General features: G+C 43.3%; 1 protein-coding gene across 1 annotated transcript; it reads right to left on the bottom strand.

Moving 5' to 3' along the window:
- Positions 1 to 12,093: 12,093 nt before the first annotated feature.
- Tlr10 (toll like receptor 10) lies at positions 12,094 to 15,707 on the bottom strand. Its single transcript, XM_070012489.1, has 2 exons — positions 15,633 to 15,707; positions 12,094 to 15,133 (listed from the first exon to the last, which is right to left on the bottom strand). Exon 2 carries the CDS (start codon positions 15,069 to 15,071, stop codon positions 12,642 to 12,644), a length of 2,430 nt encoding a protein of 809 aa, XP_069868590.1. The 5' UTR covers positions 15,072 to 15,133; positions 15,633 to 15,707; the 3' UTR covers positions 12,094 to 12,641.
- Positions 15,708 to 18,130: the final 2,423 nt, after the last annotated feature.

Raw genomic sequence — 18,130 nt, 5'->3', positions numbered from 1 at the left:
TAGCAAGTACAACTTACCGGGTTTGCTTCCCAGGAAAGTTTATTAGGTGGAGTTCTCTGATGCCATCGGCACTAAGTTATTGGTGATTAACTTCTGTACAACTCTCTGTTTCTGGGAAATGGAAGAGTAGGGATTTTGCTCTGTATCTGAGTTTTCTCAATTGCCTTCAGCTAAAATAACCCATATGCCAAAATGACACATTCTGCTGTTACCTGTTGGCTTCCTGCAATGCTAAAATTACCTTTTTTCTTTCTTTCTTTCTTTTTTTTTTTTGTCCGCTGATACTGAGACTTGAACTCAGGACCTGGGCATTATCCCCTTGGCTTTTTCACTCAAGGCTGGCACTCTACCAACTGAGCCACAGCTCCCCTTTCATCTTTTGGGTGGTTAATCGAAGATGAGTCTCACAGACGTTCCTGCCGAGGCTGGCTTTGAACCTTGATCCTCAGATCTCAGCCTCCTGTTTATAGGCACAAACCACTGGTGCCCAGCTGAAAACTACCTTGTCTAGACTCTTGTGCAGTTATGATTTGGAGTGAGAATTAAGATTCCACCAAAACCATGTCAGATGAAGTCCAACATATCCCCCTCTTTGTGGATGGAGGCTGCAAGGCAGGTTTAGTGTGAGCTCTGGGAGGGGCCTGAACTGGAAGCCAGGATCTAACCAGCTTCCTACCCTACAGGGCTTCCCTGGGAAGAATGTGCGAGGTTGGAGGATCCTAGTAGTGCACAGCACGTGCAGAAGCAGAAGAGACTTTTCAGACTGCTTGCTTTCTCCCAGGAGGGAAGCAAACCCTCTGGGAAAGGCTGAGCAGAGCAGATCCTGTATTGTTCTCAAATTCACCAACCAGGTGAAGCCACCTCCTTTCTCTCAGAAAGGGGGAGGGAGGGAGAGGCCCCAGATGCCACCACTTCTCCTGAAGGAGGAGAATCTAGCGTGAAAGCAACCAGGAAGTCTTGAGTCAAGGGGCAAAAAGAAGTTCAGGGTTTATCCCACATACTCCTCCTACTCCCTTAAACGCGTTCAGATGAAAATACCCTATGTGGATGCAACTTGAGTAATTAATAAAAGACACCAATGCACATGAAAGTAAAAGTCATGTGACTTCTACTTCTGCGTAGGATGGAGTAGCCTACAGCAGACCAGAGCTTCTGCCAAGAAAAACTGGAAAAACTAGATACATTGAAAAGAAAGAAGGAAAGGGGGAGGGGGGAACACCCTTCAAAAGCATCAGCAGATGAAGCAATAGGGATTAGGGGTGGGGGAGCAGATTCTGGATGAGACTCCTAGCAAGGTGAGCTGCTAATTGGCCCTTACTTTGCCTCTGGTAACTTCACAGTCTGCAGAGAAAAAGTCCCTTCTAAGCCTGGCCCCATGGGAAGCATTTCTCCTCTGGGCTCTGGCTCCAGTATCTCATGGCTTGTGCTTGTGGTTTGTGATTTCATGTCAGTTTCCTTGGTTTTCATCTGTTTCTCCCTCTACACTAAAACCTCATGTGGCAAAGGGAGTCTGTCTTGTTCACTGATGCACTCCAGGCCTGAGCTTGAGACACAGTGGGCACATAGGAATATTTGTCAGGTTGAATTGGATGGAGTTGACGCATTGAGAAGTTTCTGGCTCCTTCCCATCTCCTAGGTTCCAGAGGCACCTTTCCTCTTGCAGACTTAGTTCTTGGAGGATGTGTTCATGGGGTGAAATCGCAGCCCTTTCCCACCTGACTCCTCAGCTCTGCTGTGCTTCTAATACCTCCCGGGTTTGAAAGTGGGTGCGGTTGGAAACCTTATCTCTCCAAGTCCAACTCCTGGGCTGCACCCAAGCCCCACCCTGAGGGCCCTTGACCTGGTCTGTGTAAACACAGAGGGTTCTGAGGCCCTAGGGGGCATCTAGTTTTCTCTAGAAGCCACCTTGCACAACCTCTCCAACTTCCTGTCGATTTGATACACCTGCTCTCAAACACCGACCCTAAGGTTCTAACACCAACTAGTTAGGCGCAGAATGACCATCTGGCCTAGGGTCACAGCTCTTCCCCACAGCACCAGCAAGCTTCTGCAGGCTCCAAAATAATCTCATTAGTGGTTTAGGCTTTCTGACCACCTGATTCTTACTAAGTCCAGGGCCCAGCCCACTGCCTGGTTACAATGCACTCTGCATCTGAGTAGAGTTAAATGGAACTTTCAACCAACTCAGTAAGTCACAACACTCACCTCATAGACTACTCAATAAATCTCTGCGCTCTCTCTCTCTCTCTCTCTCTCTCTCTCTCTCTCTCTCTCTCTCTCTCTCACACACACACACACACACACACCACACACACACAATTGGTCAATATATTTTTTCACTGCCCTCTCTCTTCTTTCTCCTCCCTCCCTTTTCCCCTCCCCCTTTCTCTCTTATCCTCTCTCCATTCACTCCCTCCCTCCCTCTTTCTCTCTTTCATGAGCCAGTACTTGGGTTTGAACATAAGACCATGGCTAGCACTCTACATTTGAGCTATGCTTGCCTTCAGTTCTGTTTTTATGTTGGTTAATAGTAGATTAAGAATATCTCAGAATTGTCTGCCTCAGCTGGCTTTGAACCTTGATCCTCAGTTCTCAGCTTCCTGAGTACTTGGGATTATAGGTGTGAGCCACTAGTAATCAGATTTATTTAATTTTTTTGTTCTTTTCCTCCCCCTCTTTCTTTTCCTTTAATCCCATTTTATTTTAATCCTTCCTATTATTTATTTGTACATTAACAGATTTCATCATATTTCCACACATATGTATACATATAGGTATATATGTGTGTATACACATATTCACACATATGTGTATACCTACACACATATGTTACAATGCATTCAGTAAACATTTCTTCAAGGTAAGTTGATCAACAAAAGAGAGCAAGGCCCAGTGATAGGGACCCCAGAATTTGAGATTCAGAATCAGGAAATCCTGGGACCAGTCTCAGCCTCGCTTTGTTTCTGTCCGAGCCGCAAGCTTCCCAGTGCAGAGGACCTGTTTCACAAGATCATTACCGGAAAATGACATGAAATCACACCCGGGCAATCTACGGCAGAAACTGCTCCCCTCCTTCCACAGTACCTTGCGCCAGAAACAGTTCCAGAGTTTTCTCCTTTGATCTTTGTTTAAGCTAAATGGGAAAGAAGGCCCTCTCGCATGCCCCTCTTCTACAGATAAAGAGGTGGAGGAACAGAGGGGTTGGGCAACTCTTCAGTGGGAAAGCTAGGGGAGTGTGGGCTCTGGGACTCACAGGCAGCCTGTGATCTCAACCATGGCCTCCTCAATGGAGACCACGGTGGGTAGTAAGTCCTCAGCACAGGTGTGCCCTTGTGCTTGGTGGTTGCGGAAGATGAAGGCCATAGTTACTCCACAACAATAGCACTGAGACCCGGGCCACCAAGGCCCAGGGATCGTTTCTTGGCCTTTCTCCCAGGCCTGGCTCAGGCAGCCACACCCAGAGTTCTCACCACACCCGGCAGTTCTCAACACCCAGAAGTTCTAGCCACACCCTGCCTGCTCCCGGAAGGTAAACAGGGCCTCCAAAGAAGGGCTGCATTGTTAGGCTTGCCCTCTTGGCCTCCCTTCTGGAGGCCTCCCTTTGACTTAGAAATGCCACAAATCAATAAACGGTAAAGTCAAAATGGAGGCCCTCCTGAACTTCAGGTCACCTCAACTCCACAAGCTGGTTAGTCCTGAGGACATGAGGCCAGGAACTTGATTCCGGGAGAGAAGACTTCCTTATAGCATCGGTTGCTACCTCGAAGGAAGGTGTTGGGACCTGGCAGGGGTAGCAGGAGTGTCCACTTCCTTGTGGAAGACAGGAAGTCTTGCCAGTGCCCAGAGCAGAGGGAATGCAGGAGCACTGGTGAAGACCACCATAGTGAGAGACTGTAAATCCCTTCCCTGTCCAGTGTAGATACCTTTCATCACAAATCCCTTAAGGTATCCAGTACCTCTGCACACCCGGCGCAGGGCCTCAGCTTTTATGGGCATTCATTTGTTAAAAACACTCAGCCCACTGTGAGGCAGAGATCATTATTGTCATTTGTCAGATAAGGAGGTCACTAGACCCAGCACAAAGGGGCGATGCTGCCAAGTCACCCTAGGCCCCCCAACCTTACAAACCAGCAGGGAGGTTCCATAAAATCAAGGGCACCCCATAAGGGGGCCAGTTTTAGTAGCACGCAGCCTTGTGTGATGGATACAGCTTACCTAGTCAGTCTACCCAGGTCAGACTGAGGCCTAGACCAATCTGGTTATCAGTGCCCCCTTTGCAGGCCCTCCAGGAAATTTACAAGAATATTCCTTTGATTGTTTCCATGTACTGGTTTGTTCCTCTAAATAAAGTTTTAAATACTTCAAAAATGGAGAGACAAAAGTTTTATAATCAAGTCTTTGCGTATAAAGAGTGAGGAGTTCCAATTTTTAAGAAGAACTCAGAAAATGTAGGCTGTGAGTGCCCCCTGCTGGACAGAGAGGCCTAGGCTGAGGCCAGGTCCGGTCCAGGGCCAGGGTATCTTCTGATTCCCTCCTCCTGTCAGCTCATTCTTTCCCTCATTCCAGGACTGAATCAACTTGAGACTATCCCTAGCTTAATGATAAAGAGGGGGACTGCCTGGGGTCAAAGCCCAGCTCTGCCACTGCTACTATTTTGGCCAAGTTACAACCTCTATTATAAAAGTAGGACAGGGGCTGGGAAGGTGGCTCAGTGATAGAGCGTTTGCCTTGCATGCGTGAGGCCCTGGGTTCGATTCCTCAGCACCACATAAGCAAAAAGAAAAAAGCCAGAAGTGGCGCTGTGGCTCAAGTGGTAGAGCACTAGCCTTGAGCTGAAGAGCTGAGGGACAGCGCCCAGGCCCAGAGTTCAGGCCCCACAACTGGACCCAAAAAATAAAAAATAAAATAAAATAAAAGTAGGACATTACTGTAGCATCTATGATGCATACATGAAAGAATACCTCAAAACCTTGAGGCATAAGTGATACGCTACATAAAAGAGTGCCCATCCAGAGGACAGCAATCACTAACTACAAGTGTCAGTTGTTGCTACTGTGGATACAACTATCAATATTGTCATTATCCATAATATCTTTTCTAATATCTTTCCCAGATGTTCTATGAGACAGCCAGAGTCAGAAGGGAAGTCCTTTGAGATGAAGTCACCCCACGGCAATTTTCAAACCTTTCCATGTTCTCCCCAAGGTTCATGTATGAACAGCTTGGTAGTAACGGGAGGTAATGGGAACCAAAGGGGTGGGGCCTAAGTCTCTAAGCCTTTACAGGTGTGCTTTTGAAGTGGATTGTGGGAAACCCGCCTCCTCCGTTCCTTTTTATTTTAATTTATTTTAATTAATTATCTTTAAGAAGTTGAAGAAAGGGGTTCCAACTCAACAAGATATAAGGCACGTATCTTGATGAATGTCACCCTCTCCGTCATGCTCCCCATGTCTACCTTTCTTTGCTTCTCCACTGTGAAGAGCTTTCCTCTGCTCTGTGTTCCTTCCATGATGTGCTGCCTTACCACAGGCCCAAAGCAACTGCACCAACTGCCAATACAAAATCTTGCAAAGGAAGGACAACTATTCCAGAAGATTGTACCTCAAAGAAGCTGAGTGACCTGCTGGAGAGTAGCAGGGCCAGGCTTCCATATCTCCCATGACTACTTGGGAAAGCTGAAATGATGAGGTCCAGGAGAGAATGTCCTTGGTTGCTTACTACAGAGGTTCTTGTTGCTATAGCAAACATTGAAAGTTGTAAATGTTGTAACAATAGGAGTCTGTTTCTTTCTCGTATAGAGTCTACAAAGGTGCTCCTGATGGCCAGATGGCTGTCCTCTAAGCAGGAATAGGGAATCTTCCATCTGTGGTTCCATCAGCTTTAGCACGTAACTTCAAGCCACCACACCCATCTGCTTCCAGCTAGCAGCCGGGGAAGGAGCATGGAGGATGATGGGAGATTTTGTGGTTTAAACCAGGAAGTAGCACGTGGCACATATCATCACCCCTTGGCTAGAGCTCAGTTATTGGCCAATACTCTCCAGAAGATATAACTTCAAGGGAGGCTGAAAAACAGAAGGCTGCTCTGTGACCAGGAACAAGAGTCAATGAGTTTGGTGAAAGTGAGCAGTCTCTGCTATGGCTCCCATACAACCAACAACCATCAGGAGCCTGAGGTTCCAGAACAGAGCAAAATGGAGCAAAAACAAGATTAAATCCCAACTGCTACATCACTTCTGCGAGTAAGCCTGGGGGAAGCCGAAGTGAAGTCCCAGTGTGTCCAATGTCCCCTTGTGGTGAACACTACTTATTTTCCCTCCTTTCTCTTTATAGAGATCCTGAGTGCACATGAGCATTTTGAACACACAGAGGAGGTGATCATCAGCAGAAAGAATAACTTCCATTTATTGGCTATCTACCCTCTCAGATCCTGTTGTCAGATACTGTTCTAAGACACATTAACAGTCTGATCTCATTTCTTCTAGGAAGGAAGAGTAGTGTGTTTTGATTTTAAATCAGTTAGCACCTGAGTTTGAGTCTTGGTTCTCAGTTTACTAGCTATTTGGTCTTGGTCCTGTTAGGTTCCATGCACCCTGTTTTCTCTCTGGAATCCTAACTTCTGATTCCTGGAATTTCTTCTAAAATAACACAATGTATACCATTTGGGTAGTTTTATAGGAAACCTTCCAATAAAAATAAGTAGCAAGTGTTACCACTTCTATCTATCGATAGATAGTACCATATGTTCTTTAGAATCACTCTGCTGGGTGTATATGTGTATGTGCCAGTATTGGTACTTGAACTCAAGAACCTTGTGCTCTCACTAGACTTTTTGGCTCAAAGCTGGTGCTCTTCCACTTAAGCTATACCTCAGCTTTCTGCTTTTTCTTCTTCTTCTTCTGGTTAATTGGAAATAAGTGTCTCAGACTTTCCTGTCTGGGTTGGTTTTGAACTGTACTCCTCTGATCTCAGCCTCCTGAGTAGCTAGGATTATAAGGCAGGAGCCACCAGTGCCTGGTCCCACCTACATTTTACAAAGAGACTTAGGGCAGAGAAATTCCAGTGACTCACCTAAGATGTCCAAGCCTGGGGTCTGCTGTAGGATTCTTAGTCTTTGTTTTCACACTATGCAAAACACTTGAATACATTCTTTATAACAGGGGATCTGATTGGTAGAGGGGAGGGAGTATTATTTAGTCAACTCCTCCAATGAATTCGGATTTGGGGTGATGCTATAGAGAAACACCCTGAAGAAGGTTCTGTTCTCCTAGCCCCAAGGCACTGAGGTCATCCGTTACCTCAGGGCTGACACAGTCCAGACAGAGGCTGAATAACTGACACAGCCGTCTAACTCATTTTTAATGATCTAGCCCAGTAACCCTCCCAAAGCCTCCCTCCCCTTCATGAAGAGTAGTTCTGTTTTTCCACTTATTAAGCTTATTCACTGGGCTGGAGAAAGAATTCTCTAGTTCTCAAAAACGTTCCCGTCCATTCTTCTCATTCCTTTTTTTCTACAGAAAGTAGTGTGTGTGTGGGGGGGGGGGGACCTAGAGCCCAGCGTACTGTGGTTTCAATAGGAGCCTGTTTGGAGCCTGCCTCCATCCTGTGGGGATGGGCCCAGAGGCCTCTGACTGAAGAAGAGGGGCCGGGCTGGCTTTGGGTTTGGCTCAAGTCTGGGGGTGGAGGGTGGGAAGGGACAGGCTTGTGATTGGACACTCGGTTGGGCTTGGTCCTGGGCCCCATTCCTTATTCAAGCCTTCAGGGAGCCTTGCTGAGGTTGCTCTGCTTTGGCCAGCGTTGAAATGCATGAAATTCCTTGCTCCTAGGGAAGCACGCAGTGGTCCCAAGGGCTTGTTGAATTCCATTCCCTTGGAGAATGTTTCTCTTCACAAAGTGCTCTCTCTCTCTCTCGCGCTCTCTCTCTCTCTCTCTCTCTCTCTCTCTCTCTCTCTCTCTCTCTCTCTCTCTCTCTCTCTCTCTCTCTCTCTCTCTGGGCTACCACATTAACCATATGTTTGCTGACTGATTTTTAGGACATTTGTGATAATGTATTTATTACAATTTTAGAAATAGATAATCCAAGTATTAGAGTTGATAGAAAAAAAGAACTAGGGAAGAGTAACATCACAATTGTCATCCTGGGTATTGGACAATGACCATGAACAATGACTTAACCTCCCTGTTCCATTTGTAAATTATGTAAGCATCATTATGAGACAGAATGCATTCTCATACATATAAAAATTCTTAGAAAAGTGTCAAGCAAGTTACAAGGAGTAAATGTCATCTATATGATGATAAGCTGATTCAATTTTGAGATTAGTATGCCAAATGGACTGTATTCTACTCACTATAGATAATGAACAAATAATAAAATTATGTAATTTTAGAGTTAACATTGTTATCTTTTATAGTAGTCTAGAAATACTGTATCCAAGAATAAATCTAGCAAATGACCTTTCCATGACATTTAAGAAGAAAATGATAACACTTTATTGAATATAATTGAAGAAGACTTAAAATAAATTCAATTATTCTAGGCTCACCAAAGGAAAACCTTTAGCTTTAATCTTCGTTTTGCTCATAGTTAACTTTTTGCCTCTCTAGTCCTGGGACTGAAAGTCAGGACAAAAATCTCCCTCCCCCTCCCTCAGCAGTTCTACATCTGTCGCTATGGCCTTGAGCAGTCCAGTGTGCGGACCTCTAGACATCACACTGCCATGGCCAGGGACCCCTGTGGGTCCCTGAAAGACTGGCTTCTGATTGGGCCTGGGGTCTGGTAGGGCCCACAGGCCATCCATTGATCTTGAGAGTCCTGTATCTCTCTCCTAGAGACACTTTATTAACCCCTGGCATGATGTACCCCAGGACCCCTACTGTCTAGCAGAAGCTCTGTTTATCTTTTTCTCTAATAAATCTTTGCCATTTTACTTCTTCCTCTATGTCTGTGGATTCATTCTTTCAGATCATAGAGACAAAGGACCTGATTCAGATGATGCAGTTTTTAAATATCAAAATATCCCCCAAAAGAAATTCCTTGAAATCCCTTGATACAGTGCCACCTTCAACATGGAAAATATCAGCAGCTCTTCTGAGCGCGGTTGAAACTATGATGGCTAGGGGCCACTGTGGGAGATCTCTGGGCACCAGCACAGTGCTCATCAGTTCCCTCCAGGGATGCATGAACTTGAACCACTTTTCTGATACCTAACCCTCTGCCAAGTGCATCTGCAACAACTGAAGTACCCACAAGGTGTCACTGTGTCCAAAACTTTCACGCGTCCCAAGTTTCTGTGTGTGTGTGTGTGTGTGTGTGTGTGTCTGTGTCTGTGTGTCTGTGTGTGTGTGTGTGTGTGTGTGTGTCTGTGTGTTTGGAGCTTGACCTCAGAACTTGGACACTGTCCCTGAGTTCTTTTGCTCAAGGCTAGCGCTCTACCATTTGAGCTCCATTCTCTACTTCTGGCTTTTTGGTGGTTAATTACACATGAGTCTCTTGGACTTTCCTGCCTGGGCTGGCTTTGAACTTCAGTCCTCAGATCTCCTGAGTAGCTAGTATTATAGGCATGAGCTGGGTGCCTGGTTAAATACTTTATTTTTTTAAGCTTTAAAAAATTATTTTAAAATATAATGACATTGTAATTATTCAGGTGCTTGAAAGAGCTGAACACTTGATTTTCAAAGCCTTCTTTCTGCACCTTTCTTAAGCTTTCCTGCGTCTTGCACACTAGAAAGGTTCTCGTTAAAACACAAGTCTGGGGGTGGAGGCTTACGTTTTTCAAGTGTTGCAGTCTGGTTGCAGGCGGAGCAGAGTCTTCAGCATTTCTCCTTTGTTTTATTTCTAACTTGGGACGTGCACCAAAATGAAGTAACCTGAAAGGGGCTACAGCCTACAATTTTAACAGACAGTGAAGAGGAAGAAGAAAGACACATGAGAAATGAGTTTTCTCTGGTTATCTCAATCCTGGAAACCTTCAGTGCTGCTTCCGAGCCCTGTCTCCACCGAGCAGGTGCCCTGGCTCAGGCTGAGTATGCTGACCCTGGGTGGATCTTTTCGTGGTTCAGATTTTCTCTGCAAGTGCTTGTTTAGAAATTTCTTACGGAACTTACAAAACACCAAGTATCCAGATGCTTCTCAGCTTCCCCATAAAAGCCAAACCAGGGTTTCTAGCAGAGGATTTAGCCTCCGAACAGAGAAGTAGACAAACAGGAAGAGCCTCTTTGCTGATGGAGTTGCTCTTGCATGCACACTCGATCTATTTTAATACCCTGAACTTCTGCTTTCCACAGTATGAAGGACTTGTGGGGAACAGCCCATGAAGTGAAACCGCTTCTAAATCAATGGGGCTGTTGGACTCCTGTCAGGCCCTTGCTGGAAGGGAACATGAGTCCTACAAAATGAGAAGTGCATTTGATCTGGGCCCGGGCTCAGCCACAACTGCTTTTAGTCTTGGTGCTTGTTCTCAGACACACACACACACACACCCCCCACCTCCATTTGATTTGGCTTTTTCTTTGCAGTGCGCTTCTGTATCATTTTGGCCCTTTACCCTTGAGTAAAGGGTCAAATATTAAGAAGGATATTAAGAACTTATATTTCTGACTATTAAGAAAGATAAGTAATAATTTACAATAAAGTTATACTATGGTTCACACCTCTCATCCTAGCTACTCACAGGAGGCTGAACTCTAAGGATCCCAGTTGGAAGTTAACCCAAGCAGAAAAGTCTGTGGGTCTCTTCAGTTAACCAGCAAAAGGCTGGAAATAGAGGTGTGGTTCAAGTGGTAGAGAACCTTGAGAGGAAAAAACTAAGGTAGGTCACACACACACACACACACACACACACACACACACACACACACACACACAGCATTTGGCTTTTATCTGTGTATCTGTTCAGTTTAAAGTGTATCTGATTTCCTATTCAATTTTTAATTAAAAAGAATGGAAGGTCTTCCAGTAGCCTTACTATTAGAGGTGTGAGAATTTGCATGACCCAATCTGTTGGTCAGCTTTTTCACCAGATCTCACCACATCATTCATTAGCCCCCCGAGAGAAGAACTGTCCCATTGGCAATGACTCCCTTGGAGCCTGAAGTCATTGTGCAGCCAAAACATAAAAATGAAAACCAATGTCTGTCTGTGTGCCTCTCTGTATCCATTCAAATATTCTCCTCTCAGGGCTGTCCCAAGACTTCAAGGGGTCCTGAGGGAATATTTGGTTTTCAGTGCGGAGCTCTTGTCTATAGAAATGATTTGATTCAAAGGTTTTCAGACATGAAAAAGAAGGAAATTGCTGGGCACTGGTGGCTCACACCTATAATCCTAGCTACTGAGGAGTCTGAGATCTGAGGATTATGGTTCAAAGCTAGCCTGGGCAGAAAAGTCCGTGAGACTTTTATCTCCAATGAACCACTAGAAAACCGGAAGTGGTGCTGTGGCTCAAGTGGTAGAGCGGTTGCCTTGAGCTCAAGAGTTCAGGGACAGCGTCCAAGCCCAGAGTTCAAGCTCCACGACCACAAAAAAAAAAAAAAAAGAAAAGAAAAGAGGAAATCATGTCATTTGCAGGGAAATAGCTGGATCTGAAGATCATCCTGTTAAGTAAAATAAGAAAGAACAAGAAAGTCAAATATTGCATGTTCTCTCTTGATGGCCTTTCACTACTTTTTTTTTTTTTTTTTTTTTTAAATACTGGGTATTGAACTCAGGATCTCACACTCAATAGCTGACAATCTACCAGGACCCTTTCCACTGGCATTTTTGGGTCAGTCATGGGGCTTGAACTCGGTGTGGGCACTGTCCCTCAACTTTTTCACACAGGGCTTGCACACTACCACTTTGCACACTACCACAGCTCCACCACAGCTTTTCTGGTAGTTAATTGGAAGTGAGAGTCTAATAGGGACTTTCCTGCCCAGACTGACTTCAAACCATGATCCTCAGATCTCTGAGTAGCTAGGATTACAGGCATGAGCTACCAGTACCAAATGATGTTTGTTTTTGAAATATAATTTTGCAAAATTGGAAAGTGCTTGTTCTCTGTCTATGATCTGTGAGATGAGAAAGAAGAATCAAGCACAATGAGTAGAAGAAATATACTTGCAAAATGGTCTTTATTTTTCATTTTCTTGCAAAAGAAATACAGATTCAGTCCAGATAACTCAAACATTATGGAAACATATAGAAGAGAAACCAAATCTCCCTGGAAGATAACCAGACCCAAACCACTTTTACTATACTGACAGAGATTATTTTAGACTTTTATTTATAATATATATGAATATAATTTTTCCATACTAGTAAACATAGAACTACCTTACCCTTTTCATGACTACATAATATTCGACTACATGGATATACTATCATTTATTGAGTCTATCCTTATTTTGTGGATAGTAGGGTATTTTTCAAATTTCCACAATTATATACAATATTGAGATAAATACCTTTTCATGTGAATTATTGTAAACTTGTGCAGGTGTTTTAAGGATACATTCTTAGTAATCTTTAGGAACTAACATGATGGGAATGACTAATATTTTCATTCTGATAGATATTGACAAATTCCCATCCTAATTTGAGTATCCATTTACATCCCAACACTGAAAGGGGTCCCCAACTTCCCTGGGGGCTGGAGTGGGGGTTTAGAGGCAGTCTGTTCTTATCAGAGAGATGGTGGATCCTCGTGGAGACTCTTGACTTAGCTCTGTGAATGTCTGAAGTGCATGCATTTGTCTAGCACCTGATAAATTAATATTAATAGCAGCTCTAAGGTTTGCCCAAAAAAGCCCACATTTACGCCTATCCTTGGGCCATTCCAAGTATGCTTTTTTTTCCATGAGAGCCTTCAGCCTATGAAACCTGGCAGGAATACAGTACATGGGAATGGGTTCCAGTAGGATCAGAATGACATGATCCAAATTTTCATGAAGGAGGCTGTGGTGGGCAAAGTAGAGCTCATAAGGATGCCACTCACGCCGGACAAAGTTGGGCGATAAAACGAAGATGGACTTCTGGCTTCTCTCAATGCAGCTCATGATATTTTCATCCATGCTCTTGCCAGGGTCTGCCTGTCTCTCAAGCAGACAGATCAAGACAGAGCCATCTTCTTTCTCTAGACTGGGGATCAATTCGTTCTTCACCCAGGGAGAATCATGTTCACTGTATGAAATAAATACATGGAACTGGGCGTGTCTCTCGGGCTGCTCTTGCCTTGTTTTCCTGGCCTTGTGCTGTGTCCATTGGCCCAGCATCCTGACATACCAGAGCAGATCAAAGCGCAGGCAGCAGAAGGCCATAGCCATCCCCAAAACTAGCATGATGGCCATGATGGTGACAACCAACAAAACGATGTTGCAAGATAGTTCAGGGAGATAGACATCTTTTAAGTGAGTCCCCTTTAGACTCAAGGGGTATTCACAGGTATATGAATCTGACCATCCAACTACCACACCTTCTGAATGTTTTTCAAAATGGATGAACTCCCTTAAGTCACAAGTACAGCGGAATGGATTTTTCCCCGCGTTTAGAGTCTTAATTTTATGACAGCTCTGAAAAAAATCCAGAGATGGACTGACGATTAAATTCATTTCAATGTTTAGTACTGAGAGTCCTGTGAAATGATTGCACCCAGGGAGATCGGTGAGAAAATTCAATGCAATATTTAGCTCTCGTAATGCCTGCAGATGAATCAGCTCTTTAGGGATGGCTTGAATTTTGTTATTATTCAGGTCAAGTATTTGAATACTTCTGGGCAAGCACCTGAAGACAGAGTCAGTGAGTTGATTCGATGACAGATTCATGGTGGTCAAGGTTGCTGGCCACATGCAATCTTCATCCTTTTCATGTTGTAATAGATTTTGGCTCAAATCCAGCTGCATCAGTGGTGTGTTGTTAGCAAAGCAGCTCATTAAGGAAAGTGTCTCCAGCTTGTTGCCCTTCAAAACGAGTGTTTTTAAGTAAGGCAATTGGGTAGGGGTCTTAAAGAGATCATCGTTTAGGACATTATTGGCAAAATTTAAATACTGGAAGTGTCGAGGATAATTAGGGAAAAGCATGTGTGGCATTTGTGCATCTGATATGGTCAGGTTTTCCACATCCATCTTGGTAAAAAGCAAATAGATTTTATCCTGTGGAATAGAAAACATTCTGAAATGTACATGCTCCAATTTTATAGCTTTCATGGCGGTATTTGAGTAATCGAATGGATGGTGGTCAAGGTAAACATGACCACCCAAAATCACATTTTGGATCTGGAAATATTCCACAGATGTATGCCAGACAAATTGGAAGATAAGCAGAAGGTCGTCCCAGAGCAAGTCAACTTTATTCAATAAAAGAGTGGATGTCTTGGCACTCTCTAGAGTGAGTGTTGGTAGAGTTCTGTTCCTTACGAATTGCCTCTTGCCATCTATGTTAGTCATTTCTAATATTTGTGACGTCTTAATTCCATCACATAAAAGAGCCCAGAAATTTGTGTTCATTGGTAAAACGATGTGAAGTTTTGTTGTGTTTAAGATGGGTAGGCTACCTTCTTCATACTGAGAAAGAGTTCTCAGGCCTAGGAAGACAGTATGGAGATACAAATGAGCAATTTTCTGGAGATCTGCTCTTTGTATTGTTGCTGCACTCAAACCCAGAGTTTCCAAATGTGCCATGTGCTTAAAATCATTAAAAGGCATGGTGTCAAAATCATTAAAAGAAAGATCTAAATGTTTGAGACCTGCCAGTGAATACCAAGTTATAATCTTCAGTCTATTGTAAGACAAATCTAAATATCTTAACTCCTTGTTCAGTGCAAAGATCTTGAAATCCAGCTGTTGGATTCGGTTCTGGCAGAGAATCAGAACTTGCAGTTTGGACATAGAATGAAAATCTGAACTCTGGAGTTGAAAGAGGAGGTTATAGGATAAATCCAGAGTGATTGTGGCTGGGGCCAAGTTGGAGGGAACTTTCCTTAGGGACAAGTTGGAGCAGTTAGTGGTCAATTCCCTTTCTTCAGGCAGCTTTGGAGCCCAGCTCTCTACTGACATGACGAGCTTACAAAATACGTAAATGTTTATAGCAAGCCCCATTGTGTTTTCAAGGATTTTATCATTCCCTTTCTCACATGAATGATGAATGTCCAATCAAGCCCCTAGAAAGACAGTAAATAATATCAGTGGGGTTTTATTGACTTAAGTCCTGTAGGATTTTTAATAATACTAATAATAACGATGATGATGATGATGATGATGATGATGATGATGATAAAGCTAACATCTAAGTATATTCACCAAGAGGTCAGAATAGATTCCCAACCCATATATAATGACTTGATCTTAGAGCCAAGGCTGGTGACCTCCCAACCAGCTACCATGTCCCAATTGTTGAGGCCATCAGGTTTCTCAGACACAGGGCTACACATAGAGAGGCACTTCTCTCCTGCTCAGCCTGGGAGCTGCTTTGGCAGGGTAGACTCCATACCCTGTCCTCACCTCTTCTGATCATCTCAAGGCTTTAAGAAGATGGAAACTAATGTCTTATTGACAAATATTGTGGTCCTTGAATTACTACCATGGAGTTGCTCTTCACCTTTTGCCTTTAAGGATCCAGAGAGTTCCTGCAGCTACTACCTGGCTTTCAACAACACTTACCCATGCACTTGCACAACCCAAGACAGATGCAGATGCTTCTTGTCATGTCCATGGGTCTTTGTATGTCATCAGGTTGGTGATCAAAGCAATCTGGATCACTGTCAAATAATGATGATAATGATAAAAACTCAATTTCCTTTTCCTGGTTTCCATGCATTGAGATACAAGTGTATTCACTCACTTGCACACCTATATCAGTGTTTACACACCCCCTCCATAAGGGCAGTATTTCTACACAGGAGGCAACTCACAGGTGGAAAATTGTGAGGACTTAAGAAGAAGAGTCAGGCTTCAAGTGGTTTGACACACAACAGAGGTATTTGGAGAACGGACATTGTCACTATATTCATGTTTAAGGTTTGTATTAAGTACCTGTTCTGTCAGAAAGTGTTCTAGACATGAGAAATATCAGGGTGTAGAACAGAAGACCGTGAGTCCCTATATCGCTCACACTCTAGGGAAAGCGTAAGTAAAGAGAGACTGCTTAGTGTTCTCTAAAGTTTTTGATTCTGTTTTGTTGGTTATGGGACTGAACTCTGGGCCTGCATGCCATCCCTGAGCTCTTTTTACTTAAGGCTAGCATTTACCACTTTGAGCCACAGGGCCACTTCGGTTTTCTGGTGGTTACTTGGAGATAGGATTTGTTTTTGAGGCAAGGTCTTGCCATTTAGTGTAGGCCAGCCTTGAACTCATGATCCTCCTACCTCAACCTCCCGATTGCTGGGACTACAGATATATGTACCACTACTCCTAGCTTAAAACACCAACTTCTAAAAATGTGGACTCAATAGTTTGTAATTTCTTCAGCATTACAGTATTACAATATCTTCAGTCTCATTGTGCTTTCAAGGATTTTTCTTTGCTCGGAATTTAGTGCTTCTCTAGAATGAAGTATATACATAAACATAGCATATACATAAACATAGTATGTCGCATACTATGTTTATATTAAATTTAGTATAATAATCAGAAAATGCAAGTGAATATACTATTTATTTTCTGGCAATTTTTCAAACTGTTATATATGTAAAAATTAGTTTTCCAAGCCAGGCACAGGTGGCTCATACCTGTAATCCTAGCTACTCAAGAGGCTGAGATCTGAGGATCACAGTTTAAAGCCAGCCCAAGCAAAAAAGTCCATGAGACTCTTATCAAACCACTCAGAAAAAGCCGGAAGTGGCACTGTGGCTCAAGTGGTAGAGCTCTAGCCTTGAGAACAATGAGACTCAGGGACAGCACCCAGGCTGTGAATTCAAGCCCCAGAACTGACAGGAAAAAAAAAAGTAAGTTTTCTAAATATCACCAATAGAAAGCCAATTTCCTAGAGGATTAATGATTGGGTCCATAGCACATAGTGTGTAAATGTAAAATTTTTTTCTTTCCATTGCTTTAAAACTTTGTATTATCATTGACTCAGGAGGTGAAGTTTGAAAGGATCACAGATCAGAACCAGTCCAGGCAAAAAGCAAACAAGACCCCACCTCAACAAAAAAAGCTGGGGGTGGAGGGTGTAGTTCAGCTACACATAATTAATAGATAGAAAAACGATTGTGTAAGTCTATCTGAAAAATAGCTAAAGTAAAAGAGAGTTAGAGTTGTGACTCAAGTGGTAGAGCACCTGCCTAGCAAGCAGAAACTCTACTTTCAAATTCCTGATCTTGACTTCTGTGCCACTATATGTAAAAAATAATTTTCTATGCACTTGCTCTTGCTTATGAATGTCCACTTAAGCAATGAATTTTTTCCCATTTGTCTATAGACTCTACCCCTTTCTTCATAAGAGCTGTCCACCTTACTCATCCATTCTCTGCACAGGCTCAATAAATAGTTACTAAATATATGTATGTGTGAATAAAGGACTTCACCTCTTTATCCCCCGAGCCCAAGATGGTACATAATACACTCTAAAAAACATGTGGGGAACAAGTGAATTCATATTGTGAATTCCCAATATGGCTCAGCGCATCACAGTTCAAGAGTGGGTCTGATGATGGAATCCATAGATCTGTGTTCAAGTTCAGTGTTAACCACACGCTAACTGTGTGCTATATCTTCTCAACTAACCTCTCAAAGTGTCTATTTCCTCTTTTCTACAGTGGAGCTTGTGGATAAAATTATCTAGTACCATGACATTTAACCAATGGTACCACTTCTTAGGCCTAAGACGGGGGTAAGGGAAGGAAGATAGAAATTTTAGGGGAAACATGAGTTCAAGGCCAGCCTAACGGAAAGTAGCAAGATTCTATCTTGAAAACAAAATGCAAACAAAAGGTTGGGGCATAGCTCAAATATCAAGGCACTGGTCAAGCTGTGACAAGCCCTGGGCTCCATCTTCAAAGAACTCATACTCAAGATAGTGTTTTAATTTCTACTTCTGTCACATTTTAAATTTCATCTTTTTAAATTAACTTTAAGCAGTTGCACAAAGGGCTTTAATTCAACGTGTCACTTTATGAGTACAAGGCATATTGATCAATGTCCCTCCTTCTGCCTTTCCC

Source organism: Dipodomys merriami, unplaced genomic scaffold, assembly GCF_024711535.1.
Source record: "Dipodomys merriami isolate MVZ:Mamm:240054 unplaced genomic scaffold, mDipMer1.0.p SCAF_9, whole genome shotgun sequence".
NCBI classification, from domain to species: Eukaryota; Metazoa; Chordata; class Mammalia; order Rodentia; family Heteromyidae; genus Dipodomys; species Dipodomys merriami.
This window is presented reverse-complemented; position numbering and strand designations above follow the sequence as displayed.

Coding starts and splice junctions, on each gene's coding strand:
- Tlr10 (XM_070012489.1), bottom strand. CDS start 15,071: ATGGGGCTTGCTATAAACATTTACGTATTTTGTAAGCTCGTCATGTCA.